We start from the raw sequence: 21,553 nt of genomic DNA, 5'->3' as shown, positions 1-21,553 counted from the left end.
TCATATTAGCAATCCATGTAAGATCCTGTTTTCACAAAAGGGAATAAAACAAAATTAATCAACGCGTTTGTTGCATTAAACTTCTACGTGCGTTCACAGGTAAAACATCTTTATAAGATTACGAGAATAACGATATATCGATAAAGCTAGATTCAAGAAATTGTAAGCCGAAGCCATACAAAGAAAAAAATCAACTGTAATTATGATGTTTATAATATTCCAACTTCTTCTGTTCGTTGCAGCGATAATACTTCATATGTTTGGATTATATGTACTTTCAGTACATTCGAATCTTGTATCCCCGACTCAAATATTATACTTTCGTAGTTTAAGTGTAAGTGAAATTTTCATATGTAGTAATCAGATAATTATCCAGTTAACAGAGGCACATTTTGCAGACGAAGTGGGATCTGATTGGTATAATGTTCTCAGAGTTATTCACGTATTTTGTATATGGATTGTAAACTCGTTGACAATGATATTTCTCACTCTAGATCGTTTTTTCATTGTTTATTTTCAAACAAAATACAGTTTGTATTTAACAAAACGAAGAACACTGTTCATTATCTTTGGTATCTGGTCATTTTCTGCATTATTAACACTGGTATTTATGATACTAATGTTTACAATCAATCTGGATTATGTAACATTCTCCTTTTTGTATATATTCCCGGTTATCAATACAATCGTCGTGCTGAATGCATTGATAGTATATACGTACATATACCTAAAATGTTTCAAGTATATTCCAAAATTCTCAAACAGTGATTCCTTAAATGCTAATGTTAATGCCAGCAAAACATTAAACACTAAAAAACAGAACTTTTTAGTACCATGCGTGATCATACTGACTTTCCTTTTGTGTGTTTATATACCAGATCTTGTGCATTTAATCTACATCAGGGTGTATAAAAAGAAACCAGTATGGTTAGGACGAGTAGCTACGATGCTATATACTAGTGGATTTATCTCAGATGTATTTATCTATGTGTTTTTGAACAGAAGGATTCGAAAGAAATTATCCAGAAACTCAAAAGTAAATGCATTGTGGACGCGAATACGACGACTTGCTAACAATAAGGAATCCAGTGAAGCCTAGCTTATAACCAGAGTAGTCATGCATTATATTTTTTCGTATCATAAAAGAATATACAAAGAATGTAAATAAATATATAAAGAAAATTTACTGTAAACAGATAAAGCACAACTGTAATCATTCTATCTACAAATAAAGTTTTTAGAATGCACCCTTTAGATAGAGATGTCTCAGGAGGAGCTGTTGATCCCACAATCCACCAATTTTGGTACAACCATATTTGTTCTGTTAAAGTTACTCAGCTGGAGGTGGATTAAGGATCAAAAATGCCCTACTCCTGTAACTTCTGAAGTACTGTCCTAATTCTGATTTTTAGGCACACATTGAATCTAACAAAACTAAGAAAGGCGGCAGCTGCTATTTAATGTTTGGGTATGTGGTTGATTGATGACGTCAGTATTAAACGTTTGGTTATTGTTGAGGTTTATCAACTCCTTTGTTGATTTCGACTTTTAAAGCACACCCATACGTTAAGTATCCTGTTTCATGGTGGAAATACGTGTTACCGTTATGTTAAACGAAGAACAAAATACAGCAGGCAAAATCAAAAAAAAGAACCTTAAAACACTGATCTTAAAACACGGATTTTGAAGCGCGTGTCTGTAGTTTGTATAAAAGGTGAATGCGTTTTATAGAGTAATTTAATTATTTCATTTATTCCAAAGAATACAACGTAAACTATATCTGGCTGCATATGTTTAATGTCGCGTAATTAAAAGCTTTGTCTACCCGGAAAAAGTTGAGAAGTTAGTAAAAGAACAAAGAAGAGAAAAAGCAAACAATAAAACAGTGAGCTCTCAAAAATATGGACGTTTATTGAATTTATTAGAACTGAAAATATTTTGCATTGTGTTTAAATGTTTCTAACAGCGGCACGATCTTTTCTGCTATATTTGAGCTTATACAGACTGCAATGGCTGTATACCTACTCTAACTTTAATATAACGTAATATGAAACCTAACGTCAAAAAAATTTATAACACATAATTGGTTTTACGATGGTTTTACGACAATTTTTGTTTGCCATTTCTCATCTCTTGTATTTCCTTCATATTCAGTTTTCGCACTAAACAACTCTACATCAGCCGATAAAATGTACAATACATAAAAAGCGAATACACCTCGCGATACTTACAACATCAGCTATAGGTATCAACCTAGAACCTATCAACCTATAATTATTAATTTAGAGAAGGTTGCGGAGAGGTTGCCAAGGCAAAGGCATTAATTACTGCAATTAAAAGGCACGCAAAGGCAGTCAAGGAAATAGAAAGAGGAATCGGCAATGCAAGGTACGGGCAAGTATCTTAATAGAAACTCGCCCCTCTGCAACTCAAAGACTACGTATTCTCAATATATCTAAGCTCGTATCATATTTTTCCGGGAGCATAGAAAATATCAAGGTGCAAATATTTCAAATTCAATACCTGAAAACAAGATATTACATTTATATAAGGTCAATATGAAATCAATCATGTTAGCAGAATTATGTACCAATTTAAACAATTGGTCATAACGCCAAAAAACTATAATTTTTTGAGATTAAAGGTCAAATCGGTTCCAATGAATTCAAAAATATTGGTCTTTAATAACTGTAACAACATTAAAAAGTCAAGGTACAGAAGTGATCAAAAGGCATTATTAAGGAAGGCAACTGGCAATTATGGTCCGCTAAAAGGCATGCAGGCAAGGCAAAGCATAAAGCCAAATAAGTATATCAACCTCGTACCGAGGGCTTAACTGCGCCTATTATATCCCCAACCACCATCCCAGAGATTTTTTTTCTTTGATATAAAAGGCGGCGTTATAAAAAAGAGACAAAGAGCCAAAGGGGGGAGGTTTCTCCACTGGTTTATTAATTACGCTTTATAACCCTTTGATAAAATACTCAGGAAAACGCAGGACGCAAGTGAACGCTAAGCTAGTTTCCATTTGGCGTTAAAATGCGTTAATTTTTCTGCGCTAATTTTTACTTTAGTGTTAATCATATTGAACCGGAGAAATTTCCCAAGAAAAACATTCGCGAATTTCGGGAATTTTTTTATTAAATTTATTAAGTTTATCTCGAAAAAGTTTTCGAATTTTTTAATTCACTAAATCTGAAGCCTTTTCAGATAATTACTTTTTTTTCTTCAGAAATTTGACTTAAGGGGAGAAGAAAAATAGCCAAAGGGGGGAGGTTTCTCCACTGGTTTATTAATTACGCTTTATAACCCTTTGATAAAATACTCAGGAAAACGCAGGACGCAAGTGAACGCTAAGCTAGTTTCCATTTGGCGTTAAAATGCGTTAATTTTTCTGCGCTAATTTTTACTTTAGTGTTAATCATATTGAATATTTAGCTTTAGATATCCCTTCAACCAACGTTATGTCTTATTTTTTCACTATTTTCTACTTCCCGTTTAGTTTAGTTTAGCAAGACCACTCTCAATATTTCTAAAAAGTTTCCACCCACTCGTTCATTAATATTTCCAAAAAGTCTCTACCGCTCACTGTCAGCAACTTTTCGGCATCTTACATTCCACTACCCTAACAAAGATTTTGCTAAAAGTACAACTTCGAGAACTAAAATGGTGATGATTTATATAAGTACTTACATTGCTTTTAACCTAAAATAAACTTTAAACCTAGATGACTATATCCTTCGAAATTTTGTATAGAAACATATAAGTTTATTCTACATAAAGCCAGTATAAGTAACAACAATGACTTTAAAAACTTTTGAGAGGTATTAATTACATTCTTGAAGTAACATGACATTTTTGACCAAATACAGCTCCTTGCGTTGTCTCTGTTCCCTCGTCAAAACAAACTTCCATTTACTGACATTTGATATATTTTACAGACCGAAGCTTATTTTACTTCCAAAAAGAGTACTGAAGAAAACTTTAACAATAAAATAAAAACTCAAAATGAAAAATTGATTATTTATAAACAGGTTGTCTAGAAGTGTATGAGGTTCTTAGGTGTGTATAATTTCTTGCATCTCGACCTTGAGTGGTCCGTTTATTACACGCCAGTATTTGGAAATTATAGGGATTGAAATTGATTTCTTTAATGGAAATACACCGAGTATGCGTTTGTGGCTATACAGACTGAACTTCGTGCAACATATCACTTCGTATGGGTGGAAAAAATATACTTTAAAGGATAGGCGAACTGCGCTGCGGCACGGCTGCTGAATAAGAGTTTATGATAAGTGTTGATTTTAAAGACCAGACTGATTGGCTTGCTCGCCTGCTCCATAAACTATAATTATAAACCATACATCATGTTGTTTACATTTTGTGAGTGCTGAATTATTTATAATTGAGTATTTTTACGCATTTGTCAAACGGGTGGCTAAATTTAAAAAAACAATGGAATATATTTCTCTTTATTGTGATGGTCACAAAGTCAATATACACAAACTGAACTGAAGGTTTCCGGTCTGTATATTTATTCAAATTTGGCGCCATCTCATGATAACAAACTTTATCGTTCGAAGTTGGTAGTATGTTGTGGAAAAGGGACTCAAAACATGAAAAAATATTGTTGTTGGTTATGGCAGTTATTTCTTCAGTCCAAAGAAGTTTAAACGAAGGTTATGAAATGCTGTTACTATTATAGTACGTAAAATATTCATGGTTATCTCAAGTAAAAGATGTTATTTTTCATGTTAACTAAAAAGTGCATTTAAAACCTATTTATTTTCACCCCATACTGCCATGGAATTTCTGTAAAAAGGTTGTTAGAAAGATATATGGGTAGTTAGTCGTGAAATATAGTTTTCTATTTGGTATATTATAGTAGTTATCTTAGCAAATTTTAGGATTTAGAAATCTATAAATGTTTTTCTCTCGCTTAAAATTTATATTCTGGCTGCCACAAAATAGTTTCTTGTTCGCCTCTCCTTTAACCGGAGAAATTTCCCAAGAAAAACATTCGCGAATTTCGGGAATTTTTTTATTAAATTTATTAAGTTTATCTCGAAAAAGTTTTCGAATTTTTTAATTCACTAAATCTGAAGCCTTTTCAGATAATTACTTTTTTTTCTTCAGAAATTTGACTTAAGGGGAGAAGAAAAATACATACGTTTTGTTCCAGAGAAAAAATAATTTTCTGCTTGAGTCTTTTGCCCATAATTATGATATCTGGTTTGGATTACGTTGTCAATGACTTTAATAATCTTTTTAAATTTAAAATAAATTAAGGAAGACATCGAGGTAAATTAATTAAAAAGCTATGAGACTCAGTGTGATTATTCTTTTTAACGGGAAGTTGGAAGAATCGGGTGTTGAACACATTTCAATAATCTCATAGAAAGCTTAGTTAAGTAGGCTAACTAACAAGAGAAAGAATTTTGTCCTGGAAAATTTCTTGCATTATGACAAATATTGCGGAGAAGTAAAAGAATAAATCCTTGTACTGTTTTATTTATATTAAGATAGCTATATTAATCCAGTCTTTATCACCAAGTTCAGAAGTAGCTGTTGAAGTTTTACACGACTTTCGTTTTGCACTGTCTTCTAACATTGTTTCTTCTTTAGTGAATTTGGTAAAATTATCGACATTTTCACTTTTACGTTAACACTTTCTTTTTAAAATTAACGAGCAGAAACATTGTACGAAACAAAGTTGTGAAAGTACCTTACTGGCGCCATGTTTACATTCTGGTCCTCTTAATATTTTGAAAATTTTGCCTTGCATTCCGTGTTCCGAAAAAAACTTCTTTCTTATTCTTTCACTATATTTTTTTAAGTATTTATTAAAAAGAAAAGTACTCCAAATTCTTTAAAACGAAAATTTGGCTCTCCTACATCCACAAAATATGGCCCGTTCAGTTTTAATCTTCGTCGAGGGCCTTGTTTCTATAACTTTTGGTTGGTGTCAGTATCAAAATGGAGCTCTTCTTCGAAACGATCTAACATCATCCAATCTACCAAACGCTCTTTCTTCCTTCCTTGCATTTAAAATGAAGAAATCGACGTCAATTTTGACAATGTAATGTAATTAAGTAACGAGGTACTTGCGTGGTTGAATACATGATAGTCAGAGAACGCTAATAAACGTCTTTTTCCGTCTGCTCTGAATAAGCCTGCCTTCACATTCTCGTGGTATCAGTATCTGTATTCTCGTGGTCTGATGATGTGTATTCACGCCATCTCTCGATTGTTATGTTTGTAACACATTTCCTAACCTTTTTGTTCAAGCTAAGGAAAATAATCGCGTTAACAAACGAATTACAATACGTTAATACAAAACCAAGTAGCAATGCATATTCGAGCCATTGTTTTTTTATCCCATCCCATTTTTTACTAACAGCTGCATGTGCGAATGAGACGATGATGTAAGGTATATAGCATATGACAATAGCTGTCAGTATTCTTGACGCTGTACGTGTGACAGTAGTATCAACAGTTTCTAACATGTCTCTGCACTCAGTGCGTTTGGAGTGCTTCCTTACAACCCTCACTGTCATAATATAAAGCGTAAAGACACTGATTGCAATGACTGCATCAATACCAACAGTAATTCGTTTTGCCTTCGAAAGAAAATTTAACTGCGTCCCAAGTACATAGACCATTGCTTGCGTTAGTGACAGCAACACAACTGCTGCCTGCATTATCATTACTCTTGTTTTTGTCATCACTTGAGCATATCGATTAAGGTAGCGCATGTGGATATATCGATCAAAGCCAATCAATGCAATAATGTAAGCAGATATATGTGTAAAGAAGATGGCAAAAAATTGAACAATGGTTTCAAAATCACAATGTGATTTATCTTCAAACTTTGCAAGCATTACTGTGAAGAGAGTTTGTGTTATTAATGCCAGGCAACAATCATTTATACTCAAATATAAAATGAGTTTTAAAGAGTAGTTCTTAAGTTGCTTTGTGGCAATCAGACCATAGATGACAGCACTGTTGAAAATAAGATTTAAAATCATGACAGTAACATTCAGTGTGATTAAGGAAATGATTTGTCCATTGTTGAGATATGATTTTCCACTGTATGTAGTTTCACATTCAGTATCAATTTGTAGAGTCATCTTCTGCTTATTTAACTGAAAAAAAAAATAATTGTAATGCATACAAAGCCAAGCATTATAGACCAAAGTTAACGTGGTCTAGGTATTTATAATAGTAATGCACTGCACTAAAATATTTCTACTTATTGATGTATATTTGAACCAAGCATGCTCTCTATAAGCTTGTCTAAACACGTTTATGTGAGCACGATTTACCCTAAACAAAGCTGTTGCTAATGTGTATGGGATTTGGTCAAGAGAGGTCTTTTCCTGTGGATTTCTTCTTACAGAAACATCGTTCAGGTTATAAACTATTATCGTAGATTGATGACTTGTGAATTATTTGAATTGATTCAAAGTCCTAAAGAATGACTTTGTGTTACGAAATTGACTCATAATAACTTTGCTTCACTCAGCGTCCCCAACTTTTTCCTGCCAAGCAAAAGCCGAAGCCGAAAGAGCTTACTGCTGAAAATGTAAACAACGGAATTCACCTATGACTGTCTAGTAAACGAGTTTATTCTTTGTTCTGCTTCCACAACTTCTGTAGAAGAAAGGGTTGCCTCTACACGATCGCCTATTGTATTAAAATTATAAAGTAAGATTGTAAATACACAAAATTTTAAACAATAAAATACGATATATTCTTTACCTACAGAAATTTTCACGTCTGCTTGGGTTGAAAATGTGACAACAATTTTACATAAACATAAAAGCTTTGAATGTTTAATAGGTAACTAAGGCATTGTGTGAAAGAGTGAGCAAATACACGTAATTGGTGAGTGCTACGTAAGAAGAAAAATCTACTTAGTAAAGGTGACCATTGTTCAGGAGTTGGCGCCTTATCTGAATATTTAAGATTGTTGGCCTTTTTTAAAATTTAAAAAAACACGGCACGTTTTGCATTCTTGGCAGGACACGTAAAAGCGCCTGGCGACTAAGTTATTTATAGATAGAGCAAATATGTCAATAATTTTTAGAAGCATGTAGTCTTACTTAAAAGCTGTGTTTGGTAGGCGAGGAAATCAAAGTGGAAATAGGTTTTCTGAATTCTCGAAATTAAATAGACTGCAACCAATAATGTTTGGAAACATGTACATTTTGAAATAAAAACAATTTTTAAGCAGAAAACTGGCTTAAAAAGATAAAAATTCTGCGAAATATCTCTTCTTTTACACTCTCCTTTATCAATACCACACAATTTCAGATAGAAAAAGACAGGAATGTGAAGTCATTTCGAATAGAAAAACAGTCTTACCGAATAAAAGCGTCATTACTGATATGCAAAACGGCGTTTATATTTTCTTGAGCATCATTGTTGGTTAATTATTAACAGAGTCGCACACACTGACTTGTTGCGTATGCGTTGACAATAACCGATAAAACGCCATTATGAATTTTAGATTATCAAAGCAAAGAAGCGGTTAATCATTACCGTTGCACACTAAATTCGTGCAGTAAGAAATGCCTTATGATTTGTGCATCGCAGGGCTAATTAACGCATATGTGAAAAATTTAAAAAGACTGATTACAGCCACATTTCATTAAGATTGAGAAAAATGATTAGTAGTTCCTTCAATATTAAGGATATTCACTAGCAAGTATCAATAAAAGCAAAAGAAGTAAGAACTTTGTTCAGTTCACTTTGTAAGAAAGTTGTTCAGTTTAATTTGTAAGAAAGTTGTTCAGTTTAATTTGGAAGAAAGTTATTCAGTTTAATTTGTAAGAACGTTGTTCAGTTTACTTTGTAAGAAAGTTGTTCAGTTTACTTTGTAAGAAAGTTGTTCAGTTTACTTTGTAAGAAGAAAGTTGTTCAGTTTAATTTGTAAGAAAGTTGTTCAGTTTACTTTGTAAGAAAGTTGTTCAGTTTAATTTGTAAGAAAGTTGTTCAGTTTACTTTGTAAGAAGAAAGTTGTTCAGTTTAATTTGTAAGAAAGTTGTTCAGTTTACTTTGTAAGAAAGTTGTTCAGTTTGATTTGTAAGAAAGTTGTTCAGTTTACTTTGTAAGAAGGTTGTTTAACTTACTTTGTAAGAAAGTTGTTCAGTTTACTTTGTAAGAAGGTTGTTCAGTTTACTGTGTAAGAAAGTTGTTCAGTTTACTTTGTAAGAAAGTTGTTCAGTTTAATTTGTAAGAAAGTTGTTCAGTTTAATTTGTAAGAAAGTTATTCAGTTTAATTTGTAAGAACGTTGTTCAGTTTACTTTGTAAGAAAGTTGTTCAGTTTACTTTGTAAGAAAGTTGTTCAGTTTACTTTGTAAGAAAGTTGTTCATTTTAATTTGTAAGAAAGTTGTTCAGTTTACTTTGTAAGAAAGTTGTTCAGTTTAATTTGTAAGAAAGTTGTTCAGTTTACTTTGTAAGAAAGTTGTTCAGTTTGATTTGTAAGAAAGTTGTTCAGTTTACTTTGTAAGAAGGTTGTTTAACTTACTTTGTAAGAAAGTTGTTCAGTTTACTTTGTAAGAAGGTTGTTCAGTTTACTGTGTAAGAAAGTTGTTCAGTTTACTTTGTAAGAAAGTTGTTCAGTTTACTTTGTAAGAAAGTTGATCAGTTTACTTTGTAAGAAAGTTGTTCAGTTTACTTTGTAAGAAAGTTGATCAGTTTACTTTGTAAGAAAGTTGTTCAGTTTACTTTGTAAGAAAGTTGATCAGTTTAATTTGTAAGAAAGTTGTTCAGTTTACTTTGTAAGAAAGTTGTTCAGTTTACTGTGTAAGAAAGTTGTTCAGTGTACTTTGTAAAAAAGTTGTTCAGTTTACTGTGTAAGAAAGTTGTTCAGTTTACTTTGTAAGAAAGTTGTTCAGTGTACTTTGTAAGAAAGTTGTTCAGTTTAATTTGTAAGAAAGTTGTTCAGTTTACTTTGTATGAAAGTTGTTCAGTTTAATTTGTAAGAAGGTTGTTCAGTTTACTTTGTAAGAAAGTTGTTCAGTTTACTTTGTAAGAAGGATATTTGAAAGTACAAAAATATATAACAGGAACTTACCAATTTCTCCTTTCACAGTTATCTTTAAAATAAAGACTGATTGATTCGACGTTTGTATAAAAATCGGTTAAAATGGTGTTGCTTGGTAAGAAAAGTCGGGAAAGAATTTTGGTCAGTATTAGTCATTAAACCAACATTTTGTCAGCTTTTACCGACTTTTTTCACCAGCAAGTTTCAAAGACTTAGGAGACTAAACTATGACTGGATGTCTTATGTATAAACGTAAGGGTGAAAAACAAATGATTGAACTTACGTATGTCGTTTTGGATTTCCGAAATGATTAACCAAACACAAAACTAGAAACTTTTCTTAACTTATTTTTAAACTTCAAAAATTAGTCCATCAAGTGCAACACAAAACCACACAACGAAACGTTTTACTTTTAATATTAATCTAAGTAAACTATTTAACACATTTCAAGAAGATTTTAATCACTCTTTACTGTTATATAAAAATACTTAGACGCGATTAATTTACATTGAAAATTTTGAGTGTATAACCAATCTATTGACAGTTCATAACATTCTTTTATTAAGAAGCTGGATTTTAAGAAACGCGTAAGTTCAAAAACATCAAACATCCCCTCCATATCAACCCTCCCACCTCCGGACTACTTTTCTTACACAATATGTTTATATTTTAATAAAAAGCGGTTTACTTTGTCTTTGAGATACCCTTTTACGTAGATAGTTGTCTATAAGAAGTAAGAAACTCATAAAGATATTGGACCATGTAATACTGCAATAAAAAAATTGAACCCAAAAACAGATTCCATATTACACGTGGTGTTCAATATGTCAAACTTTCTATCCATACACACGGTCGAAATACTTGACACTTGAAGCAAACAAATGTAGACTCAGGCTGTAAAAGGACTTGCATAAAATACATCGTATACTTTACCTCACTATAATGTATCCTTTCCTTCTGGCCTACAAGTAAAGTTTTAGTTGCTACTTTCAACTTAATGTAATTGCTTGTGGAAAATTACTGAAGTATCGTTCTTTCCCTTTCACTTTTGTAATAGTAATTATGTTTCAACTGCTCGGCTTTTATGTCATGCTGGTATCAGCAAAAATAAGCATACCAAATAGCGATACTTATAGCATTAGTAAGCTAGCAATGATAAATCTATGACATGGTTTTTGTATCAATTCCTACATACATTTGCAATTTTTTTTTTTTAATCGAATGTGCGTCATATTTGCTATTGTGGGTTAGTGTTGGGTACGCAATTATGATAAAGAATATTTCTTCTTTGATAAATAATGAAAAGAAATAAACCAGCTTTTTGTACTATTAAATTATATGTTTTCGCATGATATTTGGAATGGCGGTAAAAGTTGGACTGATTTCAGTTTAGAAAGAATTTCTTATTAGGCAGAATAATGCTTTGAGATTTGGTGATGTAGTCTCGAAGACTAAACATCTGTATGTTTATTGTACCGGCACCTGTGTTAAAATTTCTGCAACGTTTCCTTGTTGCTGATATAATGCTGGAGGTAGAGAAAATGTAAAAAACTAATTAGGTTAGTGGTCAAGTGGGGGACAGGGAGAGGGTCCTCGCCTAAACATGGTTGTTTCGTACGCATTTTATGGTACATTTTTTCGATGAAGTATTTTACTGTAGTTCCGAACTTTGAAGTGCATTTTGGTAAGGTTTTAAAAAAATTTACTCAATAGGCTCCCATCCTAGTGAGGCCTCTTTGGTTACTTAGCACAAAAGAATCTAGGAATATACAACCTCGCTCCTACAGCAAAACATGTCTCTATTGTTCGGCTAATCGAAACAGAGGTATACCCCAACGAAACAAACAACAGAAGAGAAGAAGGTAGCTTCTTGTGTACGAATACTTTTTTCTTAGCAAACGTACCACAAATTAAATGCTATGAAAATGCACGGCGTGGATAGTAAATCTCTCAAATAGAGTCATTTTGCGGTTTGACTATTTCCAGATCAATTAAAAGTCCCAACTCTAGGTGGGTGCACAGTCCGTCTTGAAACTGATTTCTGAACATTCTTTAATGATCGTGTGTAATGCAATCTGTATTTGAGTCACGTGGTTTCCCTTACTAACTTAAGCAGAGCAGATCATCCAACTTCCTTGTTACATCTCCAACAACGATACCATATAAATTCGAATCATTTTAATGATCCATCTTTGCGGCCATTTAATTATAAAATGTCTCACCAGAACACGAGGATGAAGGAAGGCGTGGATATGTGGTCAATAAAAATTAACAACATAAATTTATCGAATAGATCTACAAAACATGACAAGTTTTTTGTCTCTTTCAAGATTTTAATGAGTAAATGTGTTCATCTTTCAAAACTTTCTTCATCCGTCATTTCACTAGGTTTTCTCTGTGGCTCAATTCCGCTTCAGCGACCAGATGTGGAAATTTTGATCGCCGAAGAAAAAAAAAAGCTTTCGGCAAATTAAAAGTTGGCTTAAATGGACTACAAAAAAGCTGTTGGTTTTCGACTTAGAGACTTTTACGAAAGTCGAGCTAATGGAGGTGGGAAAGGTTATGTTCACTAAGGATAAAAACAACAAATTAAATCAACTTAAATATCATATTAGGCATGCAAATATACGTGACAGAAAAATTTCCTACATATATTGGATATCCATGTTTTATTCGAAAAAAGTGCTTACCTTGTTTTTAGCTCAAACTTTCTAATATCATAAACTTCAAGTACTTTGAACTAGCTAGCTAGCTATATCCTTCGAAATTTTGCATAGAAACATTAAGTTCACATAATGCCAGTCTAAACAAAAACGATTTAAAAACTTTTCATAGGTATTAATTACCTTCTTAACGCTAGTAACATCATTTTTTTAACAAATACAACTCCTCATGTTGTCTCTATTCCCTCGTTAAAACCATCCTTTGATATACTGAAATTTGTTATTTTTTACAGACTGTAGCTTATTTTGCCGTTAAGAAGAATTCTAAAGGAATTGAAAAATAATAATTATTCACAAACAGTAAAATTTCTTGCAACTTGACTTTTTGAGTGGTCTGTTTATTGTACGCCATTACGCCTTTTGTACAAAAAAAAATTTTCCGGATAGATTAAATCTCAGGTTAGGTACTGGGGAGCTTTACTTTAAAGCTAAATTTATTAGCTGCAGCAGCTGACAGCTAGTCAGCTAATGGAACATTCAATAATCACGCCAACCTCGTTCCCAGGGCATTTTGCCTTGTTGATAAGTTGATAGCGGCCACTCCGTAATAACGGCTCAGGGGCCACAAGACCCTGGGGACGAGGTTGTAATCACGCAACATCCAAATTCGTCTTTTTTACCACCCCCGCCACCCCTTGTAACACAACGTAACAAAGCTAGTACCACCAACCCACCCACCGCCCTTGTTACGTAATATTTCGAATCTTAAGACCTCATCTATTCATTTCCTATAGCACCAAAAATATTCTTGTAACAGATAATCAGGAAACTAGTGCTCTATATGAGAAAAAGATATAACAGGGCCATTAATTAAGCACACAAGGTGACATTTTTGGTACTTTTGCGTAAGTCCAGAGACAAGAAACAAATTCAAGATGTAGATCATACACTAAAAAACTAAAAAAGTTTTTAAAAAAACTCAACATTAAAGTAATTACGAGACATGTTTATAAAAAAAAATTCTGTTTCTTTATTGTTTTTAACCTGAATCTCGTATTGCAATTTTATTATCACGCCATACTTTAGCTTTACGCCATGCTTCAGTATCACGCCATGCTTTAGTATCACGTCATGCTTTGGCATCACGCCATGCTTTAGAACCACGCCATGCTTTAGCATCACGCCATGCTTTGATATCACGCCATGCTTTGGCATCACGCCATGCTTTAGGAAGACAACATGTAAGAAGTAAGCAAGTTTGCGATGATTATTGTTCCGTAGAGTGGCATAGTCACCCTCACAAGCGTACAAAATAGCTGTTAAATGTGTAGATATTTTAGTCAGTTCTTGCATATGTATAAGGGGCGAACACTTTTTTGCTTAATACGCCTTTGGAGGGCGTTAATGAATGTGGTACTATCATAAGAAGTCGGACAAATGTATTTTATTAAAACTTGAAGTAATAAAAGTATAAATATTTTTTTTATATTATTTACATAAAACTAAATTTTTACCTTCGCGTATCGTTTTAACAAAATAAAAAAAAACAAAAAACAAATACCAAAAAAAAAATAAAAAAAAAAATAAAGGATAAAAAAGATGAAGAAAAAAAGAATTCGTATCAATGTTGAAGCCAGTTTCGAAAATGCACGTCCATCGCATCTCGACTTTTTTTGGTGCCATTGTTCACAGTAGGGATTATATTTTGTGGTTTCAATGTTTCGACAAACCATTTCAGTTCTGCAAAACTGCTATGTTCGCTGTAAGGAACACCAAACACAATAACATTGCCACTTACTGCAGGTTGTATGTCACTTACAGAAGTTGCATTAGATGAAAACGTCCACCCTGTAGGCTTGAACGCAACCAATCGGTTATAACCATTCACTTTATATTTTTTCAAGTGTTCATGCAATTTCTAAATAAAATACAGATCAACATTTCTCGTTTTATTTCGAAAACCTTCTCGGCAGTAAAAAGACGGCTAATAAAGGTTGGTCATTTTCGTGGGAAGAAATGCGATTCTTCGCTCCGATTGGCGAAAATAAATTATCGCGTAATATACTAAAGTCAACCATTTGCGGAAATTATGCAAAAACAATCTCATCTTTAATCATTGTCAATTACAATGGCACTATTAGCTAACCCTATAATAACTGTTTATGAGGGCAATACCGGAGAATATTAACGGACGTCAAAGTATTGCCCGAACTTGTGAGGGCAATACGTGACAGAGGTCAATATTTGAAGGTATTGCCCGAAATAAATATGGATTATTATCCGGGTACTGCATTTTACAAAAAATATATAACATTATAAGCAGGATGTAGAAACCACGTCTTTATAGAAACTATTCCCGTAGGGAACGTACATTCGAACAAAAAATGTACTTTTTTAAAAATCTAATATCGTGTAAACATAACATTTATTGTAGCTACAACATAAAATTTCACTTCTGTTTTGCGTTTTGTTTACTTTTTTCCGTGTTTATTTACATTTAATGCTACCATATTTAAACTTTAAACACGGTTGCTATGGTAGCGGGCAATACCGTGGAATATTTCCCGCTGTGATGTAAGTTCTAACCAATCACATTGCGCGATTTTCGAATATATCGATGCCGCCCCTTCACCCGGGTAATAAATTTTTATACTTTTCGCAATGATACTGGTATTTATTATTAGTTGCTTTTCATCTAGGGAAACAATTGTAAACACCTAATTTGTAACATGAAGAAAAAAAAACCGAATTAAAATTTGCGAAAATTTTGGTGACTTTTTGGCGACTAAGGTTGATATAAAATTGATATAAAAAATTTTTTTCGTTAAAACAAGCGCTATTTGAGATAAAAATTGAAAAGAGACAATTAAATATGCAACGGATATTAACATATTCTCATTTTTTTATATTAATTTTACGTCAAGAATGAAAACTAAAAATGCTTAGCCCTTGTATGCTAATTTTTTTTTTTTGAAACAAATCTTAATGTGCAAAATAGGAAAGGAAAAATCAGTGAAAAATTTTAGTCCTTAAATAAAAAGTCAATAAAAACGGATAATCGGTAAAAAAAAAACATATTGTCAACTGAGTCAAAATTGGGTCACTTTTCGACGACCTTTTTATACCGATAAGGTATTTGAAAAATTCATCTCCCACTACTTACCTTAAAGCTCATATCTGCAAGAGACACGATATGAAACTGTGCTGTATGATAATCCAACGTTAGCATTTTATCAAGCTCTTTATCATCCAAACATGTCAATATTTTCATTTTCTCTGTAGAAACAGCTACTTTTACACTCAAAGCGTCCGCGATTGACTTAAACACTCTCTCCTTCCCAATGGTGTATGTTCCACACACAAATAGAGTTTGTTCTGTAAAATATTCACGCGCCTTGTAGACGGCAAACGCAATGGCTTCTTTTTGTGGTGGGAATGTGTACCTCGGGTTACAGTAAGTCGTATCCAGATACAAAGTAGATATAACTCCACTTGAAAGACAAATTTGTTTGAACATGCTCTCATCTGCACGGAAATCACCAACATGTAACATCCGTCGCCCGTCTGGAAGATCGAACAGAAACATGACTGAGCCAGGACAACTGAAACAAAAGTTTAAATCAATAAATCACAAAAACAATAAACACACCCAATGGAATAACAAAGGACATCAATAGCTTTTGCTGAAACATAATTTAAAAATTTTGGTCAGAATAAAATTTTAACAAGTTTGCCACAATATTAGCGGCAGAATAAAAACATTGATTTGATATTTTAAGGCAAAAATCGATTAACTAAATAGGATATTGTTCCTTTTTTAAATTCACAAAACAAATACAGCCAACTAGGAAGGCTAAAAAAAATATACGCACGAAATAAATTCAGACAATACTAAATTCCGAAAGGAATGAAATTCTTGATAAAAAGCCTTTTTTTAGTCAATTTTTTTAGTAAACGGAGTAGTCTTGATACTAGCCACGCGCATGCAGAGGGAAGTAGTCTTGATACTAGCCACGTGCATACAGAACGGAGCAGTCTTGATACTAGCCACGTGCATACAGAACGGAGTAGTCTTGATACTAGCCACGTGCATACAGAACGGAGTAGTCTTGATACTACTAGCCACGCGCATGCAGACACATTTTCTACTAAATTTGTTAACTACAAACCACTTTCCTGATGGGGTTTCTTATAACAGATTTATAGCGTGGTACGATAAGACAAAAATGGCTAATACTAGTTGTTGTTATATCCTTCTCTTGCTTGCATATAAGTTTATTCCAACTTAACGTGCTAGCGCTGCTACTCCTCCCTGACGTATTAATAAAATTTAAAATATTGAATTTTACAAGAAGTTAAGACCTTAAACACTAAAAAGAACTGGAAATTGGCCATGTAACACATAAGCGTCATAGCTGCATGAAAAAAAAAGTATTAAAAAAATAACAGATTTTAAAAGATCGATTGCCTATAAACTAACAGGTTGGTTTATATTCCCTCCACAACGTAAATCCCTACGAACAATATCTTTCATAATTATAAAAATGGGACATACTGATTAGCATCTAATAAAACGACCTTCACATCATCCACAACCGTTTCTGCCTGCATGGGTAACACGGTGATTTTTGAAGCATCGACGTTCAAACGAGATATCACTAAGTTAGCTGTAATCTAAAATTGTTTACAACAAATAACAGCAAAGAATGATCGAGTTAACTACACCAGCCTTACCACTGCCAAGAAAAATAATACATTTTCACGAATGCAAGCTGCTTCATATACCAAATTTAGTACATATGTGTAAGCTTAAACACACTTTATTCGTGTGTAGAACGTATACTAATGGAAATTAGAGAAATGAATCATGTACCGCGTTAGCTTAAGATGAAGCTGTGCGGTGTTGATAGGCAAATTAAGTGAAAAATGATAAACACGAATATTGTTGCACTGTATACCTGGGAGCAGTATAGTCTTCCAGTAAAACGATTTGATAAACGTCCATAGTGGTCGCTGTGGAAGTGCGAAAGAAAATAGGCTGTGCAACCAACAATTTCACCATAACAAAATGCATCAACAGTAATTCCAGTACCTAGCAAAAAAAAAATGTCCACTTAAAACAAGAATACGTCGACGAAAAAGAATACATTGATAACGACTGCTCATCATTCGTTGGGTTGCTGTAACAGAATGTGCGTACCTGGTATTTTCTTATAAAAAGGACATTCTTTTCTTTGTGGCTGTTTCTTCTTTGTAACTTTCGGCTTTTTGTTATCTTTCTTTGAGACACTTCCATCAGTTCTGTTGATCAATACTGCAGTTGCATTAACTTTGCAGCGAGTATTTGAATCATCTTTCATATTATTAATATTCATATCTCTCTTACCAGATTGAAAATAATTGCTAATTCGAGTTTGAACAAATTTTTTTTCGCTCGAATCTGTGAAATCCAACTGGTCATTGTTAATAGAAGTATCATGGGCAATAGATTTTGCGTCTTGCTTATCTTGACTGCTAGAATGACTGTCTGGTGATTTCTTTTTACATTCTGATAAACCTGTGCTTGAGCAATCACTTAGATCGGTTTCTAAACACTCGTTGACTGTATTTTGACTTGGTTGCTTTTGTGGTTCGTGCTTAAAATCGCGAAAGTGTTTCACACTGGACGAAGAGCACGAAGAATCCTCAGAACAATACCCTAACAAAATGAAATTTCAAGTTAACTAAGAAATGTTTCGACTCAGCCACACGTTTACACGTTATTATTTGGCTAAATTTTTTGCAGTCTCTCCGTCGACTTTAAAAACACAACGTCATTAAAACAGAACAAATAACAAATCATACGAAATTAGCAATAAAAATTGACACAGACTTTTCCGAAATTACATCATGAAATTGTCCTTAAAATGTACCTAAAGTTGTGTTTTAAAAACTAAAAACAAGATAAAGTTTCTTCTCTCTACATTTTTTTATTTCAAAAATGCACCAATCTCAACAATTTATCACAAAGTAGAGTTATATCTACAAATGTATGTCATATTTGTTCTGAGAGCAATGAGAAAACAACTTTAACTTGTCTAAATTTTATTCTCGCACAAATAAAGGTTAATATAATAACATTGATTATGCAGAATAAAAAATACAATAAATTTTGCCAAAATTATGTCAGCATAAACAAGATACTTTAGGAGAAATCGATATCGATAGGGGTTCAAATTTTATATTACTAAGAATATTTTAGGGTCCTTATTTAAGGTTATTTAGGAGCTTTTAGGTGGTGTATCCAATGTGTTTTTCGTTCTCTTTCCCAGCTAAAAATAACATGCTTTTTTTGGATTATAAAAATTGATTTCCAATGTAGCTAATACAGGGTGGCCACAAAAAAAATTTCTAAGAAAAAGAGGATTTTAAAGAAGATTTTGCACTGAATTTAGTTTGTTTTTTTGAAAAATGGAGAATTTTAGAGGATTAACTTTTTTTAATTTTTTAGGTTTTTTAAGTCTATCAATTTCTGATGTTAAGAACAATATGTTTAGGAAAGTATTACATTTAGAATAAATGACCATAAGACAATTGAAATAAAGCTTTTAATGAGGGACGTATTGCTAACATAAAGGATAGAACTAACAGTTTATGTCTATACGAAATGTAAAATTTCTGTAACATTGTAGCGAAGTTATCAAACTATTATCAGCGTATATACCTGGAAAAAATAGAAAATCGGAGATTTAGTCAAGCTTTCAATTTTTAGAAGACAATAGAGGACTTTAGAAGGTTTTTTTAAAAAGGAGGACTTTAGAGGAGACGTGGCCACCTTGTAATAGCCTATAACATACGTTGAATGCAAAAAAAATCATAACTCACCTTTCTCAAATGTTGGATCGGTATCCAAACACTGGTTTATATGCGCTTGTGGTGTGTTACCATGCAAAGAATTTAAGTCAAAAAAACAAACAGGACACCTCCCCAATCTCTTGATAGGCAACGCATTTCCATTTGGTAAAAAGTATGGTAACATCGCCTTATTGTTGACAGACGAAAATGTCTGCAAAACGCTGGCTTTTTCAATGCGTGAGAGACCATTTTTTAATTTTCCTGGTGAAGCACTACTTAATTTCTTTTGTGATTCGTTATCATGTTTAATTTTGTTTTTCTCAGTTAAACTTTTAGATTTTGAAGTAGTGGATTTTGATGAAACTTTTTTTTGCCTTTTAAGTGGCTTTAATTCTTCTTCATCTTCACATTCCATTACCTGAAGAAGAAGAAAGTTGCATATATTCAGATCTGCGAAAAATTCCGTGCTTTTATTTCTATAACACTGAAATATGAGCAAAGCAGCAAAACATGTCATCGTATCATTTCAAAATTCATTTGGCTTGCTTAAAAAATGTATTTTACAAAAAAAAAAAAAGATATACATTCGAGAAAAAAAAAATATAAATTCGAGTAAAGCAACAAATGCACTTCTTAAAATGTCAAATCTGATGGATTTATTGAGCAAGGGTGCTTAGTTAAAACACTGCACTTCTACAAATAACCAACACGAATAAATCTAAAATAAAATGAAGATCGACTTTTCGCACTGGGCGTTTGTTAAAAGTTTCCTGGGCTTATATAAATTGGGTGCTCCAGGGGCTTTTTTAAAAAATTAGTATTATGTACTCATAAAGATTTTTATCGGAAAACAGAACTGATATTATCAGGAAATTTAAGAAAAGATCTGAGTTTCCGTGTTTCTTGTTGTTTTTTTAGAAAGATGGACAAAAATTAACAAAAATCATAATACATTTTCCATAAAAGGAATAAAAAGTTCGAAATATTTCAAAAAAATTAAATTTCTATTGGACAAAGAATAGTTATCCAAATATTTGCCCTATTGTTACTTAAGAGAGAAATATTTTCGTGTTTACTTAAGAAACCAGATTTTATTTATTTAAGGAGGGTGTTTATTTATGTTAGTAACTTAAATTTACCATCAATAAAGGCTGGACTAAGAAGTACAGTGGCGCAGCAACTTGGTGGTTATAACTCTCGCATTTTGGTTTAATTCCCTTTGGCGGCGATTCAATATGGGCGAGTAAACGTCCCCATAGCTCAAAATGAGCATTAATTGCTCTACGACTACCTGTCTATGCTATTGCCCCTCCTGAAAATAACAGAAAAAGGGTATATCCCTCGATATTTGTGAGGCTAGCCGTGTAAAATATGCACATCCATCTATCTATGCTTAAATAAAATTGAAATAGCGAGTTGTATAGTCCTACATACTTACTGACTTCTTTCATAACTCTGTACTGAAGTTTCTTCTTAGTTCAGCAGCAGTACAACCTTTAAACGACGAAGCGCGAATATCTATTTCGCCCTCCTCCAACTAGAATTACAAAAACACCATAAGAATCTTTGAGTGGCTAACATAAGTTTTAGCTTGCTAGCGTTAGAAAAATAACAAATTGCCAATAAAAATGACAATAAAGACAAATATTAAGTCTGTGCCAAAGAGGTTTTTAAAATCGGTAAATAAACATCATAAATGTTCCAACAAACACCATTCATCTTAAACAAGATGCTTTTTTATAGAAGATACGATAGTGAAACATTCACATTTAACACATCATACAAACATATAGGTAAAAAATACACACCTCGTCCCATGCATAAATTTCATTATAACAAGACGCAGATAAACAGTTGCGGATACACTTTAACTGTTCAAAGTTAAGAGCTGAATTCGAAAGTTCTCCAACTTCACAAGGATTGATTTTACACTCACGTTCTTTTCTGTTGTATTTTCGTGCCTTAAGAAAAATAATACATGATAATAAAAGGATGGCTGGTTA

General features: G+C 32.8%; 2 protein-coding genes across 3 annotated transcripts; both read right to left on the bottom strand.

Annotated features, from left to right (window-relative positions):
* Positions 1-4,052: 4,052 nt before the first annotated feature.
* LOC130612684 (G-protein coupled receptor 176-like) lies at positions 4,053-10,768 on the bottom strand. Its single transcript, XM_057434036.1, has 2 exons — positions 7,604-10,768; positions 4,053-7,145 (listed from the first exon to the last, which is right to left on the bottom strand). Exon 2 carries the CDS (start codon positions 7,128-7,130, stop codon positions 6,180-6,182), a length of 951 nt encoding a protein of 316 aa, XP_057290019.1. The 5' UTR covers positions 7,131-7,145; positions 7,604-10,768; the 3' UTR covers positions 4,053-6,179.
* Positions 10,769-14,145: 3,377 nt separating this feature from the next.
* LOC130662625 (DNA cross-link repair 1A protein-like) lies at positions 14,146-21,397 on the bottom strand. 2 transcript variants are annotated; one of them, XM_057461520.1, is made up of 8 exons: positions 21,359-21,397; positions 20,989-21,087; positions 19,581-19,968; positions 17,917-18,414; positions 17,675-17,808; positions 17,272-17,390; positions 15,880-16,318; positions 14,146-14,634 (listed from the first exon to the last, which is right to left on the bottom strand). In XM_057461520.1, exons 3-8 carry the CDS (start codon positions 19,963-19,965, stop codon positions 14,338-14,340), a joined length of 1,872 nt encoding a protein of 623 aa, XP_057317503.1. In that variant the 5' UTR covers positions 19,966-19,968; positions 20,989-21,087; positions 21,359-21,397; the 3' UTR covers positions 14,146-14,337. The 2 variants fall into 2 exon arrangements, with proteins under 2 accessions (XP_057317503.1, XP_057317504.1); XM_057461521.1 differs by lacking the exon at positions 21,359-21,397 and having other exon boundaries at positions 20,985-21,087.
* Between the last annotated feature and the right edge of the window lie 156 nt (positions 21,398-21,553).

Source organism: Hydractinia symbiolongicarpus, chromosome 10, assembly GCF_029227915.1.
Source record: "Hydractinia symbiolongicarpus strain clone_291-10 chromosome 10, HSymV2.1, whole genome shotgun sequence".
Classification (NCBI taxonomy): domain Eukaryota; kingdom Metazoa; phylum Cnidaria; class Hydrozoa; order Anthoathecata; family Hydractiniidae; genus Hydractinia; species Hydractinia symbiolongicarpus.
This window is presented reverse-complemented; position numbering and strand designations above follow the sequence as displayed.

What these genes read in the sequence shown, in the direction of transcription:
- LOC130612684 (XM_057434036.1), bottom strand. Translation starts at nt 7,130, where the DNA reads ATGACTCTACAAATTGATACTGAATGTGAAACTACATACAGTGGAAAA.
- LOC130662625 (XM_057461520.1), bottom strand. Translation starts at nt 19,965, where the DNA reads ATGGAATGTGAAGATGAAGAAGAATTAAAGCCACTTAAAAGGCAAAAA. An exon ending in CGATCCAACATTTGAGAAAG is followed by an intron (nt 18,415 to 19,580) that starts GTGAGTTATGAT and finishes TCATTTTGTTAG; the next exon opens with GGTATTGTTCTGAGGATTCT. An exon ending in TTGCAGATATGAGCTTTAAG is followed by an intron (nt 14,635 to 15,879) that starts GTAAGTAGTGGG and finishes TATTTTATTTAG; the next exon opens with AAATTGCATGAACACTTGAA.